This window comes from Somniosus microcephalus, chromosome 26 (genome assembly GCF_052327205.1).
Source record: "Somniosus microcephalus isolate GS21.2 chromosome 26, FLI_Smic_1.0, whole genome shotgun sequence".
In the NCBI taxonomy this organism is placed as follows: domain Eukaryota; kingdom Metazoa; phylum Chordata; class Chondrichthyes; order Squaliformes; family Somniosidae; genus Somniosus; species Somniosus microcephalus.
The window spans coordinates 53762000-53781838 of record NC_141012.1 but is presented as its reverse complement, the minus strand read 5'-3'; the positions used below and the strand labels follow the sequence as shown (position 1 = coordinate 53781838).

Sequence of the window (19839 nt, the reverse complement as noted above, 5' to 3'; positions counted from 1 at the left end):
GAAGATTAAAGGATTGAGAGTTAGCAGAAGAGAACAAACTGGATTAAAAATTATTTAAAGAAAACTGAGAATCGGGCAGTTTTTCCAGAGTGGTTGCACGTGGGTAGTGGTGCCCCACAAGGTTCACTTCTAGTCACTGCGTACATCAGTTATTTGGATATAGGCCTCGAGGGAGTGGTGTTGAAATTTTCAGATGATACCAGTATCAAAGACACACAAATTGGGGTGCAATACACCCAGAGTCCATCTCAGCCTTTCTCTCTCTCACAAACACACATGATAATTTATTCACCCAAGAGGAGGGCAGAAAATGCAAACAGTCTGGGTTCCTGCTCCTCTCCATCATTTAAAAAGCTGTATAGCACACTGCACATGAAGTCCTGCTTTGCAGTTTGATCCAGCTGGATTGCCAGGTTGGCTCCACATCCATCTACCAAAGCAAGCTTTCCTTAAGAGGCTCGGTCTTGCATAACCAAGGCTCAAAGGACTTCCATCCTGGTTAACATTCTCAAAATATATAGCAGATGCATTCCACCCAGCAATTCATGAAAGAAACTGCTGGCACAGGGTGAAGACCCATTGCCAAAATGTTCAATTCCTGCTACAAGGGCAAATTGGAGAGAAGTGGAAGTTATAGCTTGCTACACAAAGGAAAGAATAATCTGTTCTTTTCTTCAATGAGAAAGCTGTCATAACAATGTTTGTACTTTGTGGTAAACCACTGTTATTGTTGTTCACCGTTGTTGTTGCACACTGTTGTATCTATGCATGCCTCAGCTGGCTCCGCCCCTGGCTCCACCCACATACCCAGGTATAAAGGTGACTGCTCTGCAGCCCCCTGCCTTCTTGGAAACCAGTCAACCACGAGAGGCATGCTCTGTTCTTTGTTAATAAAAGCCTTTTAGTTACTCTCCTAACTCTCCGTCTTTTATGAGTAATTAATAGCGCATCATACTTCAGCCTCACTATACAGTTTACAGTGAAGAATCGTATCACTCAATAGCTTCATTACGCAACGATTAATACATCCATTACCTTTCACATCATTGACAATGTTCCTTTTGTACAAATCTTCCTCACTGGTTTCCTCCTCCCAGTCATCAGAATATTCAACATCATCATCTTCTTCAGCATAGTCATAATCCAGTTCATGATCATCATCCTCCTCCATCATAGCAGCAACTTTCTCTGTTTCAGTGGACTCCTCTTTGCTAAACAATTTAGTGCAGGATGGTTACAAAGATGTTTCTGGCATTAGAAAAAATTAGTGTTGTGAAATTGCTTAGCCCCATTCCATCCCACTTCCCATTTTATGACTGGGATCTCCACAAGCCCACAGGCAGGAGCTTTAGTGACTCAGTCATGCTGATACAGCCCACAGGGTTCCCATTTGTCAATTGCTAGTTTAATGCAATTGTGGCATCTACACAAAGGCACAGGACTGGGTTGAAGTCTCCACTCAGACTATTGCTCAATCCCGCTCCCGTTTCCCATTCCCTACCCCATAAAATCCCAAAACATCTGGGAGAGGAGCAGCACTACACAGGCTGCATCACTGGAGCCAAACTGCTACACTGTTCTCCTACTTACAAACGAGAAGCTGATCTCTCCAAGAACTGGTACCCAGCTAGGTCAGCATTACGCTGATTCTATTTTTGTAGTTCGATGCCACTTTGCTCATCAAGTTCCACTCCTGCACATTAATTAAATGACTCTGGGAAACTTCAAAATATGGATACCTTTGCCTACATAATAGCCATCATTGCACTTCAAAGTGATGCACTGAGAAATGTTTTGAGATATTTAAATGTTGAGGTATTTTATAAATGCACAGGGGGGAGGACGGTGCGAGGGGTGTGGAAAAGAGCTAGTTAGTCAATGGAGTGCAAGCTACTGGGGCAGCTGGTACACAGTGAGGTTTGATGGTCTCCCTCTGTTGCCCTGCATGCAATGTGCATGGCCATGTTTGATTACATTTAATTAATTCTCGTTTTCTTAACTCAGTTTAACACGTGTATTTTTGTTTCTTCCTCCCAATTTTCTCCACTTCTCTCCAGAATGTGCTGACATACAAGAGTTGTGGCCAGGCAGTTTCCCTTCATGGTTTGGAACTGAGCATGCAAGGAAAGAGCTTTCTTCAGCACAAGTGGGAGATTGAGGACCAAAGTTGTGAAATGGATTTGCAGCAAAAGAGGGGAAAGAGCTGAAGGTGGGGGTAGGCGGCGTCAGTCCGCAGACACTGGTCATTCAGGCTGGAAACAACACCTCTGGGCACATCTCTGCCAAAGACCCTTGTACAAATACCTGTATTACGCAGCTGGTGATGAGCAGGTCTGATGCATGGCACTGGGCTTGGAGTGACTGACACGTCACTGTGCAGGTCATTTCACCATGCTGAAGGCAGGGGTCCATCATTAAGGTCATGAGGAAACACTCCAGCATAGGAAGACAGTTACTGGCAGTCTGGGCACTCCTATGTGCATGGCTCGGAGCCAACAATTGTTCGGTTACAGAGAGCCAAGCATTCTGCTGAGGCTCTGCACCCCTAACTGGTGTAGCCACCAGCCGATGGGGTAGGCTAGCCAATAGGGTGGTGGAGTGCACTCTCATTTTCTGATGAGTTGTGCTGCTCATCATGCCACACATAGGAACGGCTCCTGGTACCTTCCACCTAATGAATACTCAAATCCGTGCTCATCAAGTGTCCCAACCAGCTGGTAACCATCTTCCTTTAGGAAGAGAGGAGCGATGCTCTCGGGAGCTGAACTGGCTCCGAGATGACATGATTGATGATAGATCAGAACGGAGTTCATCCTTAACAACAGACTCAATAATTCAACAGGCAAGTCAAGCTCCAGGGCACTATTTATGATTAATTGGATAGCCTTGATTGATAGACTTGTCACTGGAGCTGACCCAGGGTTCTTTCCACTCATCTGCAAAACTCTGCAAGCCACAACGGGTAGCTGGTCTCTAAGCCTGGAGTGCTAATAACCTTGACCCTTTTTTGGGCAAGTGTCAGCCCAAGTGGACATGTTGAAGTTAGATTTCCAGAATGTTTTCGACATAGCTCTGTCAAAATGGGCAAGATCTGAAAGCACGAGCGAAGATGCAGTACTCTTCCTCATCTTATCTACCTTGTGAGGCAACGTGGGGTAATCAGGAACTGAATTTAGCTTTTAGCAGTGATCCTGATGTAACATCAGACCTCCATGTGGGGAATACAACATTATTAGATTCAACGTGATTTTATGCGAAACCAGATTTCAAGAAGGCTGGATCTTACCTTTGCCCCTCCTATTTTTGATCTACATGCTGCCCCTCGGCGACATCATCTGTAAACACAGCGTCAGTTTCCACATGTACACTGACGACACCCAGCTCTACCTCACCACCACCTCTCTCAACCCCTCCACTTTCTCTAAATTGTCAGACTGCTGGGTCCAATATCCAGTTGAAATTTCCTTCAACAAAATATTGGAAACGGAAGCTTTCGTCTTCGGTCCCTGCCACAAACGCCATCCCTCTCCCTGGCAACTGCGAGGCTCAACCAGACTGTTTGCAACCTTGGTGTCATATTTGACGCCGAAATGACCTTTCGAACACATATCCACGCCATCACTAAAATAGCCTATTTCCACCTCTGGACATCGCCAGACTCCACCCCTGCCTCAGCTCATCAGCTGCTGAAACCCTCATCCATGTCTTTGTTACCTCCAGACTTGACTATTCCAACGCACTCCTGGCCGGCCTCCCAGGTTTTACTGTCCGTAAACTTAAAAGTCATCCAAAACTCTCCCGTGTCGTAACTCGCACCAAGTCCCCCCGTTCACCCATCACCCCTGTGCTCGCTGACCTACATTGGCTCCTGGTTAAGCAACGCCTCGATTTCAAAATTCTCATCCTTGTTTTCAAATCCCTCCATGGCCTCGCCCCTCCCTATCTGTCATCTCCCCCAGCCCCACAACCCTCAGATATCTGCGCACCTCCAATTCTTGCCTCGTGAGCATCCCCGATTTTAATCGCTCAACCATTGTTGGCTGTGCCTTCAGCTGCAAGGCCCTAAGGTCTGGAATTCCCTCCCTAAACCTCGCCGCCTCTCTTTCCTCCTTTAAGACGCTCCTTAAAACCTACCTCCTCATCTGTCCTAATTTCTCCTTATGTGGCTCGGTGTCAAATTTTGTTTGATAATGCTCCTGTGAAGCGCCTTGGGACGTTTTACTACATTAAAGGCGCTATATAAATGAAAGTTGTTGTTGTAGATTCACAAAGCTGGCAGAAGACTTAAATCAGGTTGATGGTAATGTCCCTGCACAGTAGGGCTGCACAAACACAAAGAAAAAAAAAAAGGGAAAAATACCTTCAAAACCATCCTCATTTAAAAGGAAGCCATGTACGTCACTGGAGTTAAAAGAAAGGCACATGGCAAAATAAAGTAAAACTGGCTAATGGGTCAAGTACAAGGAAAAAAAATCAGACAATACTTACAGGTTTATTAAAAAGTTCCCAGGAGAACAGGATAGGTATTAAGCTCAGCTAAAGGCAACAAAAGCTGCCGTCAGAGCAACCAAATAGACACTGGAGCAGATGTTGGGGAATAGATGTGGTAGCAATACCAAGGTCTTGCTCAATCATGTTAGCAATCAGATGACCATTGAGGACTGTATAGAACCACTGAAGGATTCCTCAGGGCAGGGTCAGATAGACTCCTAGGACATCGCAAAGGTTTTAAATTCTAATTTTACATTAGTATTCACAACAGAAGATGATGTTTAGTTAGCAATGCAGGAAACTCCCTTTTAACCGGCACCTAAATATCTGGAAATCTCCCTTCACCGGCAAAATTCAGGAGTAGGTTCAGGTAAGTTTTACTATATATTAGTGGCCGTGTAACCGGGGTTCCTGCACCTGTGGCCGTGTACGGGGCTCTCGTACCTTGGTAAGTATACCTCTCTAATCTGGACTTTTTGATCAACCGGCACCACGCCGGTCCCGGATAAAAAGAGTTTCCTGTACATTGTAGGGTTGATGCTCAAGTTGAGAGTCAAAGTGAATGCGGATATGATCCGGGCTAGAATAAGGATCTCAAAACAGATCAGGCTACTGGTCCTGACAGCATTCACCAAGGGCTGCTACAAAAAATGGGAGTTGTGCTCTGCGAGCCCTGCGTTCACAGCTCACTAGGGTCTGGGATTGTTCCCATGAACTGGAGACAGGTCCATGTGGTACCAATATTTAAAAGAATAGTAAGTCAGAACTAGCAAGTTACAGGCTCATTAGCTTCACTGAGGTTGGAGATAAGTTGCTCGAGATCATTGGAATGACCACCTTGACAGAGAATGCATTATTAAAGGGTTCTGGAAGAGGGCACATCTCGCCAATCTGGTTGAACTGCCTGAGCATGTTATTAGTTGATGGATATAGGTAGCCCGATTGACACGGTATATCTTGATTTTCATAAAGCCTTTTGACAGTCGCCACTCAATAGGCTACTTCATTAGATTGAGTCCTGTGAGATAAGCTGCCAAATTTTGGCTGGGATAAGGAATTAACTGGATTCCCATAGACAGAAAGTTGTTATTAATGGTAATGGTTCTCCGTGGGGCCAGTTACTAGTGGGGATCGGTGTTGGGACTGCTGCATTTCACCTTCATCAGTGATCTGAAGAAGTTGTCAAGGAAACGATCTGCAAGTTCGTGGATGATGCTAAGAATTGTGCAGGTGTTAGGATCTTAGATGAGAAAAAATAGATGACAGGCAGATTTAGATGTGATGGGGAAAATGAACCCACGTCTAGAAGAGCCAACGCCAAGCATGCGTACAGCATGCAGAGTTGCGAGCTTAAGGCTGTTGAGTGGGAGAAAGAGCTGGGCGTTGTAGTACATGAATCTCTGTAGGTCCACAACCAGTACTTGCAAAAGCAAAGAGTGCTAGAATGTATTGCTATGACAATTAATTGCTAAACAAAAAATACTATACTGTCCTTGTACAAGATCTTGGTTAGGCCACATTTGGAACTGTGCCCGGTCTGGTCTGCTGTATTGTGGGTGAATAAGAAGCCCTAGATTGATAGCTCGTTTAAAGGCTCTTATCACAATAGACTTGAAGAGCTGCAGCTTTTTATTCTCGAAAAGCGCAAAAGATTTGAATGAGGTTTTAAAAAAAAGAGATTACATTCAGCCCCTGTATATATTTAAGTTATAGATAGGTTTGGGAGGACTGGGGACATGAGTATCAGTTACATAAGCACAGAACTAGGTTCGATAGCAGGAGGTATTTCTTTTCAAAGAATCATTGACCGATGGAACAAGTTGCTGGCTCATTCAGCAAGTATGGCTTCATTGCAAACATTCATTGGGGAGCTGAGTGAGTTCCAGAGTTCCTGACATCACTATGTATAGAAGGTAGATGGGTATTGGGGGGAGATGTCTCCCAGTCACTCTGGTCTCCTGAAACATGCTTGATCACCTCCGGGGGTCAGAGAAATTTCCCAGACTTTTTTTTCACCCTAAGTTGGATTTAGGTTTTACCCTTTTTTTTTTAGCCTCTTCCAGGAGATTGTGTGGCTGGTTGGTGATATTGTGGGGGGGTGGATGAGGGTCATGGTGTGTACAAGTTGCACCATAACAGTGCGAGACAAGCTTGTTGGACCAGCTGGTCTTTTTCAGTCCTTCATTTTTCTATGTTCACATGTTTAGAACCCACACCAAAGTTCCCTCGGCTTAGTTAAGTGGGATGTGTCCCTACAGGAAGTTTGTGTGCACCCTATGTCCAACAGAATCTCTACTTATCTGGACGTCTCACCAGCTTGGTTTGGGGTCCAGTAAGCAGGTGATGAGATTTGGCCAGATACCACTGATCAACATGAAGGGATAGCAGATGCTGCGAGCATTACAAACAGATAAGATGACGCACAATAGCTCTGCAATCTGTTGATACCCTGTCTGCAAACCCATCTTCATACCTACTTGGACAAGCTCTTGCTCCTAGCTATATCTGCAAATACCATTCATAAACAAGACAGACAGACATAGCACCCTTGTGACATCGGTCAGTCTGAGCAAGTGGTGTCTGAAGGTAGGAAGCCACTAGGAAATATAAGCATTTCCGTTCAGGCGCAATCTACTGCTGCACTACAGACCTTCCATGACCCTTTTCAACCACGGAGTCGAAGACCAACCAACGAGAGAGACCCCAACACCTTTCTATACAGCCCTAAAATGAACAGCAACCTGGGAGTGTCCTTCCCGCCTATCCCAAGCCTCCGGTCAAAGTTGAATGCGGACGCTGCCAATGAATAATGTATAAAGCCATGGAAGAGTTTCATTACACATATGTACAGGTGCTGTATAATTTGCAATGTCGCACGCACTCTGAAAATGTGCAATCACTTTTTTTAAACTTTAATTTTTTTTCTAAAATATGCGTGCATGTTAATTTTACTACATGCAGAAAGCCTGGCAAGATGGTGTCCATCATATTCAGGGCCCAATATTTTGCTGTACTATAAAAATGAACGTACAGATTACACCTGCATCAAGGCTTTCAACCTGAAAACAGTTGAGAGACAGAGAGCCCACAGATCTAATAGTCTTATATCAGTAACTGGCAGAATAGATTTGGAAACACTTTCTATTATTTCCCTATAGACAATTATCAAAAGGGCCAGTTTCAGAAGGGGCAGATTTCACTTGATGAACGTCCTTGACTTTTTGTTTAAAATACAAATACCGTCAGACTGACAAACATTAATAAGAAACTCAATAATGTAAATAAATGGCTATGATCTGATTGCCATTACACAGACGTGGTTGCAAGGTGACCAAGGCTGGGAACTGTATATAATGGGGTATTTGACATTTCGGAAGGATAGGCAGAAAGGAAAAGGAGGTGGGGGGTAGCTCTGGGAATAAAGGATGAGATCAGTACAGTAGTGAGAAATGATCTCGGCTCGGAAGATCAAGATGTAGAATCAGTTTGAGTGGAGATAAGAAATAGTAAAGGAAAGAAGTCACTGGTGGGAGTAGTCTATAGGCCCCCTAACAGTAGCTACACTGGGACTGAGTATAAATCAAGAAATAATGGGGGCTTGTAAGAAAGGTACTGCAATAATTGTGGGCGATTTTAATCTTCATATAGATTGGACAAATCAAATTGTCAAAGGTAGCCTTGAGGATGAGTCATAGAGTGTATTCAGGACAGTTTCTTAGAACAATACGTTGTGGAACCAACCAGGGAACAGGATCTGATAATGTGTAATGAGACAGGGTTAATTAATGATGTCATAGTAAAGGATCCTCTAGGGAAGAGCAATCATAACATGATAGAATTTCACATTCAGTTTGAGGGTGAGAAACGTGGATCTGAAACTAGTGTCTTAAACTTAAATAAAGGCAATTACAAGGGTATGAAGACAGAGTGGCTAAAGTGGACTGGGAAAATAGATTAAAAGGAAAGATGGTAGATAAGCAGTGGCAGGCATTTAAGGAGATATTTCATAACACTCAACAAAGATATATTCCAGTGAGAAAGAAAGACTACTAGAAGGATGAACCATCCATGGCTAATTAAGGAAGTTAAGGATGGTATCAAATTGAAAGAAAATGCATACAATGTTGCGAAGATTAGTATTAGGCCAGAGATTAGAAATTTTTAGAAGCTAGCAAAGGATGACGAAAAAATAAAAGAGGGAAAAAATAGATTGAGAGTAAACTAGCAAGAAATATAAAAACAGACAGTATAAAGAGAGTAGCTAAAGTAAACGTTGGTCCCATAGCGGACAAGACTGGGGAATTAATAATGGGAAACAAGGAAATGGCAGAGACTTTGAACAAATATTTTGTATCTATCCTCGCAGTAGAAGACACTCAAAGCATCCCAATAATAGTAGATAATCAAGGGGCAAAAGGGAGGGAGGAACTTAAAACAATCACTATCACGGGAGAAAAAGTACGAGGCAAACTAATGGGACTAAAGGCTGACAAGTCCCCTGGACCTGATGGCCTGCATCCTAGAGTCTTGAACTAAGTGGCTGCAGAGATAGTGGATGCATTGGTTGTAATCTACTAAAATTTCCTGGATTCTGGAGAGGTCCCCGCGGATTGGAAAACCGCAAACGTAACGCCCATATTCAAGAAAGGAGAGAGACAGAAAGCAGGAAACTATAGGCCAGTTAGCCTAACATCAGTCATTGGGAAAATTCTGGAATCCATTATTAAGGCAGTAAGAGCAGGACATTTAGAAAATCATAATGGCCCAGAAATTCGGGTCTCCACGGGCGGGTACGCACGGGGTACTCACCCATAGGCCGAATGGAAGTGCCGGTTTTCTGCATGCACCACGCATGCGCGGGAAACCGGCACTTCCGATCCTCTGAATGAAGGGGTTCAGAGGTCGAACGCACGCGGAGAGGCTGCGCGTGCACTTTGAACTTAGGTTTTTTTTTTTTAAAACAGGTTTTCCTGGGAGGGCAAGCCTGCAGGATTTACACATTTAAAAAGCAGGCATAAGGCCTGCTTTTTGCAAGGTAAGTGGTCAATTAATTAAAATTAAAACATTTTTTCCCCACAGGTTTATTATTTTTAAATACTTTAAAGCAAGGTAAGTTTATTTTTAGCCCCGTTGGAATATAAAATTATTTTTTTCAAAAATTTAAATTGTTTAAAATAGTTATTTAATGTAATTTATAGTTTATTTAAAAAGTGTGATTTAAAAAAAAAATTATTTGAAGGTTTACTGCTATTTTGGGGCCCACAGTATAAGTTTTGACAGGTCTGCCTGTCAATTTTATGAATGGGCTTTTCCCTCCTCCGATTGGCTGTCCATGGCTCACGTGATCCCAGGGGACGCATCGCACTAACTACGCCCCTGGGACACGCAAGCACAGCGCGCCGGCAGCTGGGCCAGGCCCTACAGCTCAACTGCCGGCGTGCAAGCTAAGTGCAGGTCGGGGGCTTACACCCGCGGGAAGCCCCCGACCCGAATTTCTGGGCCAATACAATCAAGCAGAGTCAACATGGTTTTATGAAAGGGAAATCATGTTTGACAAATTTACTAGAGTTCTTTGAGGATGTAACGAGCAGTGCGAATAAAGGGGAACCAGTAGATGTAGTGTATTTGGATTTCCAAAAGGCATGCGATAAGGTGCCACATAAAAGGTTACTGCACAAGATAAGAGCTCACGGTGTTGGGGGTAATATATTAGCATGGATAGAGGATTGGCTAACTAACAGAAAACAGAGTCGGGATAAATGGGTCATTTTCAGGTTGGCAAACTGTAACTAGCAGGGTGCCACAGGGATCAGTGCTGGGGCCTCAACTATTTACAATTTATATTCATGACTTGGATGAAGGGACAGAGTGCACTGAAGCCAAATTTGCTGACAGTACAAAGATAGGTGGGAAAGCAAGTTGTGATGAGGACACAGAGTCTGCAAAGGGATATAGATAGGATAAGCGAGTGGCCAAAAATTTGGCAGATGGAGTATAATGTGGGAAAATGTGAGGTTATCCACTTTGGTAGGAAGAATAGAAAAGCAAAATATTATTTAAATGGAGAGAGACTGCAGAATGCTGCGGTACAGAGGGATCTGGGTGTCCACGTACACGAAACACAAGAAGTTAGCATGCAGGTACAGCAAGTAATTAGGAAGGCAAATGGAATGTCGGCCTTTATTGCAAGGGGGATGGAGTATAAAAGTAGGGAAGTCTTTATACAACTATACAGGGTACTAGTGAGACCGCACCTCCAGTACTGCGTACAGTTTTGGTCTCCTTATTTAAGGAGGGATATACTTACATTGGAGGCAGTTCAGAGAAGGTTCACGGGGTTGATTCCTGGGATGAAGGGGTTGTCTTATGAGGAAAGGTTGAGCCTATACTCATTGGAGTTTAGAAGAATGAGAGGTGATCTTATTGAAATATAAGATTCTGAGGGGCTTAAAAAAGTAGATGCTGAGAGGATGTTTCCCCTCGTGAGGGAATCTAGAGCTATGGGGCATAGTTTAAGACGGAGATGAGCAGGAATTTCGTCTCAGCGGGTCGTGAATCTTTGGAATTTTCTACCATAGAGAGCTGTGGAGGCTGAGTCATTGAATATATTCAAGGCTGAGATGGACAGATTTTTGAACTACTGGGGAATCAAGGGTGATGGGGGACAGACAAAAAGGTGGAGTTGAGGCCAAGATCAGATCAGCCATGATCTTAGTGAATAGCAGAGCAGGCTCGAGGGGCCGAATGGCCTATTCCTGCTCTTAGTTCTTATGTTATGTTCTTATAACACAGCAAGTGATCCAAATTTTAACAGCGACCAATAGAATACATTATGCAGGAACTAAATGGATCACTCTCCTGAACTACAGCCCTGGCCTCTCCAAAAACTCAAATTTAAAAAACAATTTTTTTTTTTTTTTAATAAAGCGCAACGCGGTACCTTGCATCAGCAATCTCATCCTCTTCATCTTCATCTTCATCCACATTCTGAAGATCAGACTCTTCGGAGCTCACATCATCAATTTTGTTTTTGGGGCAGCAAACGTACTCGGTGCCGTGGAACCTGTTGATGCCACATGGAAGCAACATTCCATAGGTGTGGAGAATCATAGACTCAGCAGCACAAGCCTGAAACACGACAGAGGGAAGATAATGAACCTTCAGGCCCAAGGACCATCGGAAAATACAAATACCATTCGTCCAACTAGATAATGAGGTGTTGATAAGTAATTACTCAGTAATAACTCATACAAGTCACCAAAATTTTAACAAAGCAACAAACGTTGGCAGATGGAAAGAGGTGATCAGTTGATGTTAGCAGCATTCTGCCACCTGACACTTTGCTGACGTCTATCCCGCACACAGCACCGGGATGGAATTCTGGCCCAAGAATATATAAACACCACGCACAGTCAGTCTTCAGAGAGACAACCACTGGTACTGCTGTTTTCAAGCACGGTCACTCGAGCACTGTGCAGTTCAACTTGACATGGCAACACCTGCCATCAACAACTCATTTATCTCACTCACCTCCACACAGACTCGTTTATCAGCTTTTCTAACCATCTCGGATAGCTGTTTGACAGAGTATAAACTGAACGTGATTGCCAAGCCAGAGAGCTTTATAGCTGGAAAAGGAGCGCTTTCAGAGTTAGGCAAGTCAATCCTTCACTGGGTTAGTGATGTCGTTTTCTCAGCATTGAAGACCATCAAAGCAGGACAATACCTAGAGTTGTCTGTGGCTCCAGTTGTGATTTCTCTTGGTTGAAGAATGCTCAGACTGCTGAATTGCTGTTCCTGCAGTGTGCAGAGGAAGCTCATAGAAGCCAACGGTGTGGATACAATTCATGTCCAATCAAGGCTGCCACTGCTGACAATATTATGGAGCGGCGAATTCAGGTGGGATTGGACAAGGCAATGGCAGCAGTTACTTCCTCTCAGTTACGCCAGTCACCTTCAGTGGTAACTCATCTCCTACAGAAAGTATTCATCCTTGTGGCGCACTGCTGCTCGCTGGTCACCTAGTCTGAATGACTAGTATATTAAGGGTAAAAGGATAACTAGGGAAAAAATAGGGCCCATTAGGGACAAAAGTGGCAATCTGTGTGTGGAGCCGGAAGATGTAGGAGGGGTTCTAAATGAATTTTTTGCATCTGTTTTCACTATGGAGAAGGACGATGTAGACATAGAAATAGGGCGGGGGGACTGTGATATGCTCGAACATATTAACATCGAGAGGGAGGAGGTATTGGCGGTTTTAGCTGGCCTAAAAATGGATAAATCCCCAGGCCCGGATGAAATGTACCCCAGGCTGCTGTGTGAGGCAAAGGAGGAGATTGCGGGGGCTCTAACACATATATTCAGGACCTCTCTGGCCACAGGGGATGTGCCAGAGGACTGGAGAACCGCTAATGTCGTACCATTATTCAAGAAGGGTAGTAGGGAAAAACCGGGGAACTACAGGCCAGTGAGCCTAACATCAGTGGTAGGAAAATTACTGGAAAAAATCCTGAGGGACAAAATTTGTCTCCACTTGGAGAGGCAAGGATTAATCAGGGATAGTCAACATGGCTTTGTCAAGGGAAGATCATGTCTGACTAATTTGATTGAATTTTTTGAGGGGGTGACTAGGTGTGTGGATGAGGGTAACGCAGTGGATGTGGTATACATGGATTTCAGTAAGGCCTTCGATAAAGTCCCGCACAGGAGACTGGTCAAGAAGGTAAGAGCCCATGGAATCCAGGGTGCCTTGGCACATTGGATACAAAACTGGCTTAGTGGCAGAAGGCAGAGGGTGATGGTCGAAGGTTGTTTTTGTGACTGGAAACCTGTGGCCAGTGGGGTACCACAGGGATCGGTGCTGGGTCCCTTGCTGTTTGTGGTCTACATTAATGACTTGGATATGAATGTAAAGGGTATGATCAGTAAATTCGCGGATGATACTAAAATTGGTAGGGTGGTAAATAGCGAGGAGGGTAGCCTCAGTCTGCAGAACGATATAGATGGGTTGGTCAGATGGGCGGAACAGTGGCAAATGGAATTTAACCCGGAAAAGTGCGAGGTGATGCACTTTGGGGGGTCTAACAAGGCAAGGGAATACACAATGAAGGGAAAGACCCTAGGCAAGACGGAGGGTCAGAGGGATCTGGGTGTGCAGGTACACAGATCCCTGAAGGCGGCGGAACAGGTGGATAAGGTGGTAAAAAAGGCATATGGGATACTTGCCTTCATTAGCCGAGGCATAGAATATAAGAGCAAGGAGGTTATGATGGAGCTGTATAAAACACTGGTTAGGCCACAGCTGGAATACTGTGTGCAGTTCTGGTCGCCACACTACAGGAAAGATGTGATCGCGTTAGAGAGGGTGCAGAGGAGGTTCACCAGGATGTTACCAGGGCTGGAGCGCTTCAGCTATGAAGAGAGACTGGGCAGATTGGGTTTGTTTTCCTTGGAGCAGAGGAGGCTGAGGGGGGACATGATTGAGGTGTACAAAATTGTGAGGGGCATGGATAGGATGGATGCTGAGGAGCTTTTCCCCTTAGTAGAGGGGTCAATAACTAGGGGGCATAGATTCAAGGTAAAGGGCGGGAGGTTTAGAGGGGATTTGAGAAAGAATTTTTTCACCCAGAGGGTGGTTGGAGTCTGGAACTCACTGCCTGAAAGGGTTGTGGAGGCAGAAACCCTCACAACATTTAAGAAGCATTTGGATGAGCATTTGAAATGCCATAGCATACAAGGCTACGGGCCAAATGCTGGAATATGGGATTAGATTAGACAGGGCTTGATGGCCGGCATGGACACGATGGGCCGAAGGGCCTCTATCCGTGCTGTATTACTCTATGACTCTATGACTCTATGAACATGACCATCTTGTACCATCCCCTTCTGACAAAGCAGTCCATCATTCTTGGAGACGAGATAACAGGAGTAAAAGTTGACATTTTTATGGCTGAAAGTTATCCTCTTCAGTTGAGATAAAACTAACCTGCAGCTGATAAAGTTTTTGATAGGCATGCTCTCACTGTCTCAAGATTTTATCTTGAATCACTGGACAATTTCTTAGAAATGAGAGGAATCGCCACATGGTGTGGAACTGTGCCGGACAGTTCAGGAAGCGACAGCTTCGATCACTGGTCCACAGTGTGGGCTGATATTTGCCCAAGTAGCACTGGGGCAGAACCGGTCACGGAGAGAAATATTCCCCAGGGTTTCTGCGGGAGAGCATTTGCACAGGATCAGGGTTCAACAGTCTTCCGACATGCAACATCTGGGCTCACACATCGAGAATGGCCACTTCCCCAGTGTGTCCAACACAAGTTACTGCTTGCAGGAAATGAGGGGGAAAAGTGAGAGAAAGTGTGGAGTAATGAAGGCAACAGTCCTCACACATGAGCACCCCATTTCCTGCAATTCTGCCCTCACCCCTTCCCAGAACCACAACAGGTTTCCCCTTGTCCTCACCTTCCACCTCACCAGCCTCCACATTCAACGGATCATCCTCCGCCATTTCCACCATCTCCAGCGTGATCCCACCACCAAACACATCTTCCCCTCCACTTTCAACATTACAAAAGGACAAATCCCTCTGTGACACCCTGATCCACTCTTCAATAGCACCCAACACCCGCTCCTTTTCCCATGCAAGCGCAGGAGATGCAACACCTGCGCTTTGACCTCCTCCCTTCCCATGATCCAGGGCCCCAAACACTCCTTCCAGTTAAACAGTGATTTGCACTTTTCAATTTAGTATAATGTATTCGGTGTTCACAATACGGTCGCCTGTATATTGGGGAGACCAAACGCAGATTGGTTGATCACTTTGCTGAACACCTCCATTCAGTCCGCATGCGTGACCCTGAGCTCCCGGTCGCTTGTCATTTTAATTCTCTATCCCGCTCTGACCTCAGCCTCCTACACTGTTAAAATCATCGAAACTTACAGCACGGAATGAGGCCATTCGGCCCGTTGTGTCTATGCTGGCTCAGTCCCACATCCCCGCTTTTTGTCCGTAACCCTGTAAGTTCCTCATCCTCAAGTCCCTGTCCATCTCCCTTTTAAAATTATTTATGGAATCGACTTCCACCACCTTTTCAAGTAGAGCTTTCCAGATCCCAACAACTCAGTGAAATTTTTTTTCCTCATCTCCCTGCTAGATCGTTTGCCAATGATTCTAAATCTGTGACCTCTGGTTATTGACCCACTCACCAGATGGATTCGTTTTTCCTCTATCTACTCTATCAAAACCCCTCATCATCTTGAAAACCTTTATTAGATCACCTCCTAACCTTCTCTGATCCAAGGAGAACAATCCTAACTCTTCCAACCTCTCCTCATAACTGAAGTCCGTCATAGAGTCATAGAGTTTTACAGCACAGAAAGAGGCCCTTCGGCCCATCGTGTCTGCGCCGCCCATCCATCCCTGTCCAGTCTAATCCCATTTTCCAGCATTTGGTCCATAGCCTTGTATGCAATGGCATTTCAAGTGCTCATCCAAATGCTTCTTGAATGTTGTGAGGGTTCCTGCCTCTACCACCCTTTCAGGCAGTGAGTTCCACATTCCAACCACCCTCTGGGTGAAAAAGTTCCTCCTCAAATCCCCTCTAAATCTCCTGCACCTTACCCTGAATCTATGCCCCCTTGTTATTGACCCCCCCTACTAAGGGGAAAAGTTCCTCTTTGTCTACCCTATCTATGCCCCTCATCATTTTGTACACCTCAATCAGGTCCCCCCTCAGCCTTCTTTGCTCCAAGGAAAACAACCCCAGCCTGTTTAGTCTTTCTTCATAGCTGAGGCGCTCCATCCCAGGTAACATCCTGGTGAATCTTCTCTGCACCCTCTCCAAGGCAATCACATCCTTCCTATAGTGAGGCGACCAGAACTGCACACAGTACTCCAGCTGTGGCCACACCAGCATTTTGTACAGCTCCATCATAACCTCCCTGCTCTTATATTCTATGCCTCGGCTAATGAAGGCAAGTATCCCATATGCCTTTTTAACCACCTTATCTACTTGTTCCGCTGCCTTCAGAGATCTATGTACATGTACACCGAGGTCCGTCTGACCCTCTGTACTTCCTAGGGTCCTACCACTCATTGTGTATTCCCTTGCCTTATTTGTCCGTCCAAAATGCATCACCTCGCACTTTTCAGGGTTAAATTCCATTTGCCACTTTTCCGCCCATCTGACCAACCCGTCTATATCGTCCTGTAGCCTGAGGCTTTCCCCCTTGCAATTTACCACCCCACCAATTTTCGTGTCATCTGCAAACTTACTGATCATCCCTTTTACATTCTCATCCAAATCATTTATGTAGATCACAAACAACAAGGGACCCAGCACCGATCCCTGAGGTACCCCACTGGACACAGGCTTCCAGTCACAAAAGCAACCTTCGACCATCACCCTCTGCCTCCTGCCACTCAGCCAGTTTAGGATCCAACGCGCCAAGGCACCCTGGATCCCATGGGCTCTTACCTTCTTGACCAGTCTCCTATGCGGGACTTTGTCAAAAGCTTTACTGAAGTCCATGTAAACCACATCCACAGCATTTCCCTCATCCACCTCCCTAGTCACCCCCTCGAAAAATTCAATCAGATTTGTCAGACATGATTTACCCGACATGATTTACCCTTGACAAAGCCATGCTGACTATCCCCGATTAATCCTTGCCTCTCCAAGTGGAGACTAATTTTGTCCCTCAGAATTTTATCCAATAATTTCCCTACCACAGATGTTAGGCTCACTGGCCTGTAATTCCCTGGTTTATCCCTGCTACCCTTCTTGTATAATGGTACCACATTAGCTGTTCTCCAGTCCTCTGGTACATCCCCTGTGGCCAGAGAGGTTCTGAAAATTTGTGTCAGAGCCCCTGCAATCTCCTCCTTTGCCTCCCACAGCAGCCTGGGATACATCTCGTCCGGGCCTGGGGATTTATCCACTTTTTGGCCTGCTAAAACCGCTAGCACCTCCTCCCTCTCGATGCTAATATGTTCAAGTATGTCACAATCCCCTTGCCCGATTTCTATGTCTGCATCGTCTTTCTCCATAGTGAACACAGATGCAAAAAATTCATTTAAAACCCCGCCTACATCATCTGGTTCTACACACAGATTGCCACTTTGGTCCCGAATGGGCCCTACCCTTTCCCTGGTTATCCTCTTGCCCTTAATATACTTATAAAACATCTTAGGATTTTCCTTTATTTTGCTCGCCAGTGTTATTTCATGGCCCCTCCTCGCCCTCCTAATTTCTTTTTTAAGTATGCCCCTGCACTTTTTATACTCCTCTCGGGCTTCTTCCGTCTTTAGTCTTTTGTAACTGCCAAAAGCCCCCCTTTTATTTCTAATGCATTTTTGTATCTCCCTTGTCATCCAAGGCTCCCTTTGCTTGTTGGTCCCACCCTTGACCTTTACAGGAACATGTTGGCGCTGTACTCTCTCTATTTCCCTTCTGAAAGTCTCCCACTGTTTTGATGTGGATTTTCCTATAAGTAGCTGCTCCCAGTCCACTTTGGCCAGATCCTGCCTTGTCATATTAAAATCGGCCTTCCCCCAATTTAGAACCCTTATTTCCGGGCCGTCTTTGTCTTTTTCCATGACCACCTTAAATTTCACCGAATTATGGTCACTGTCGCCAAAATGCTCTCCTACTGATACTTCCACCACTTGCCCGGCTACATTCCCCAGAATTAGGTCCAGTACCGCCCCCTCTCTTGTAGGACTTTCTACATGTTGGCTCAAAAAGCTCTCCTGGATGCACTTTAAGAATTCTGCACCCTCTAAGCCTTTCACACTCTGACTATCCCAATTTATATTGGGGAAGTTGAAATCCCCCACTATTATTACCCTATTATTTTCACACTTCTCTGAGATTTGCCTACATATCTGCTCCTCTGTCTCCCCCTGACTGTTTGGGGGCCTATAGTACACTCCCAGCAAAGTGCTTGCCCCCTTTTTGTTTTTAAGTTCTACCCATATGGCCTCATTTGAGGAACCCGCTAATATATCATCCCTCCTTACAGCAGTAATTGACTCCTTAATTAATATTGCAACACCCCCTCCCCTTTTACTCCCCCCTCTGTCTCGCCTGAAGATTCTATACCCCGGAATATTGAGCTGCCAGTCCTGACCCTCCCTCAACCATGTCTCCGTGATGGCAACAACATCGTACTCCCATGTGTTCAACAACAACTTCAGTTCATCCACCTTATTTGCAAGACTCCTTGCATTAAAATAAATGCCTTCCAGCCCTGCCATATTCCCTTTTGCCTTCACATATTTGCTCTGCCTTCCCAGCTGACTTGTTTTTTCCTCTGTATTTGGCTGTAAATCACCCCCTACTATAGCTCCACTCTGTACCCCATCCCCCTGCCAAGTTAGTTTAAACCCCCCCCAGCAGTGCTAGCAAACCTCCCCGCAAGGATATTGGTTCCCCTCTGGTTCAGGTGTAAACCGTCCGACTTGTACAAGTCCCACCTTTCCCAGAAGCAGACCCAGTGATCCAGGAAACTAAAGCCCTCCCTCCTGCACCATCCCTTTAGCCACGCATTCATCTGTTCTATCTTCCTATTCCTATACTCACTCGCACGTGGCACCGGGAGTAATCCAGAGATTACAACCTTTGAGGTCCTGCTCTTTAATCCTTCACCTAGCTCCCTAAATTCTTGCTGCAGGACCTCATCCCTCTTTTTACCTATGTCGTTGGTACCAATGTGGACCACGACCTCTGGCTGTTCACCCTCCCCCTCCAGAATGCCCTGCAGCCGCTCAGTGATATCCTTGACCCTGGCACCAGGGAGGCAACAAACCATCCTGGATTCACGTCTACGGCCACAGAAACGCCTATCTGTTCCCCTTACTATAGAATCCCCTACCACTATTGCTCTCCCACTCTTTTTCCCCCCTTCCTGGGCAGCAGGAGCACCCCCAGTGCCAGGAAGTTGGCTGCTGCTGCCTTCCCCTGGTGAGTCATCCCCCTCAACAGTATCCAAAGCGGTATACTTGTTTGAGAGGGGAATGGTCACAGGGGTCTCCTGCACTACCTGCCTGCTTCTATTGCTCCGCCTGGTGGTCACCCATTTCCTGTCTTCCTGTGCAGCTCTTCCCTGCGGTGTGACCAACTCACTAAACGTGCTATCCACGACCCTCTCAGCATCGTGAATGCTCAACAACCCATCCACCCGCAGCTCCTCAATGCGGTCTGCTAGTAGCTGCAGATGGATGCATCTCTGGCACACGTGGTCATCAGGGGCACCGGGGTCCCTGAATTCCCACATAGAGCAAGAGGAGCATATCACGGGGCTGGGCTCACCTGGCATGACCTTCCCTTTACTTAATTTAAATTAATT

The 19839-nt window shown here is 45.5% G+C and overlaps 1 protein-coding gene across 3 annotated transcripts in view; it reads right to left on the bottom strand.

The window, feature by feature from the left end:
* The window catches only part of aplp2 (amyloid beta (A4) precursor-like protein 2), a 220011-nt gene that overhangs the window by 60930 nt on the left and 139242 nt on the right, over positions 1 to 19839 (bottom strand). For all 3 annotated transcript variants that reach the window (XM_085968197.1, XM_085968198.1, XM_085968199.1), the window contains exons 5-6: positions 11432 to 11619; positions 1036 to 1211 (exon numbers count right to left, since the gene is read on the bottom strand). In XM_085968197.1, coding sequence (XP_085824323.1) covers positions 1036 to 1211; positions 11432 to 11619 — 364 coding nt within the window. The remainder of the gene's footprint in view (positions 1 to 1035; positions 1212 to 11431; positions 11620 to 19839) is intronic.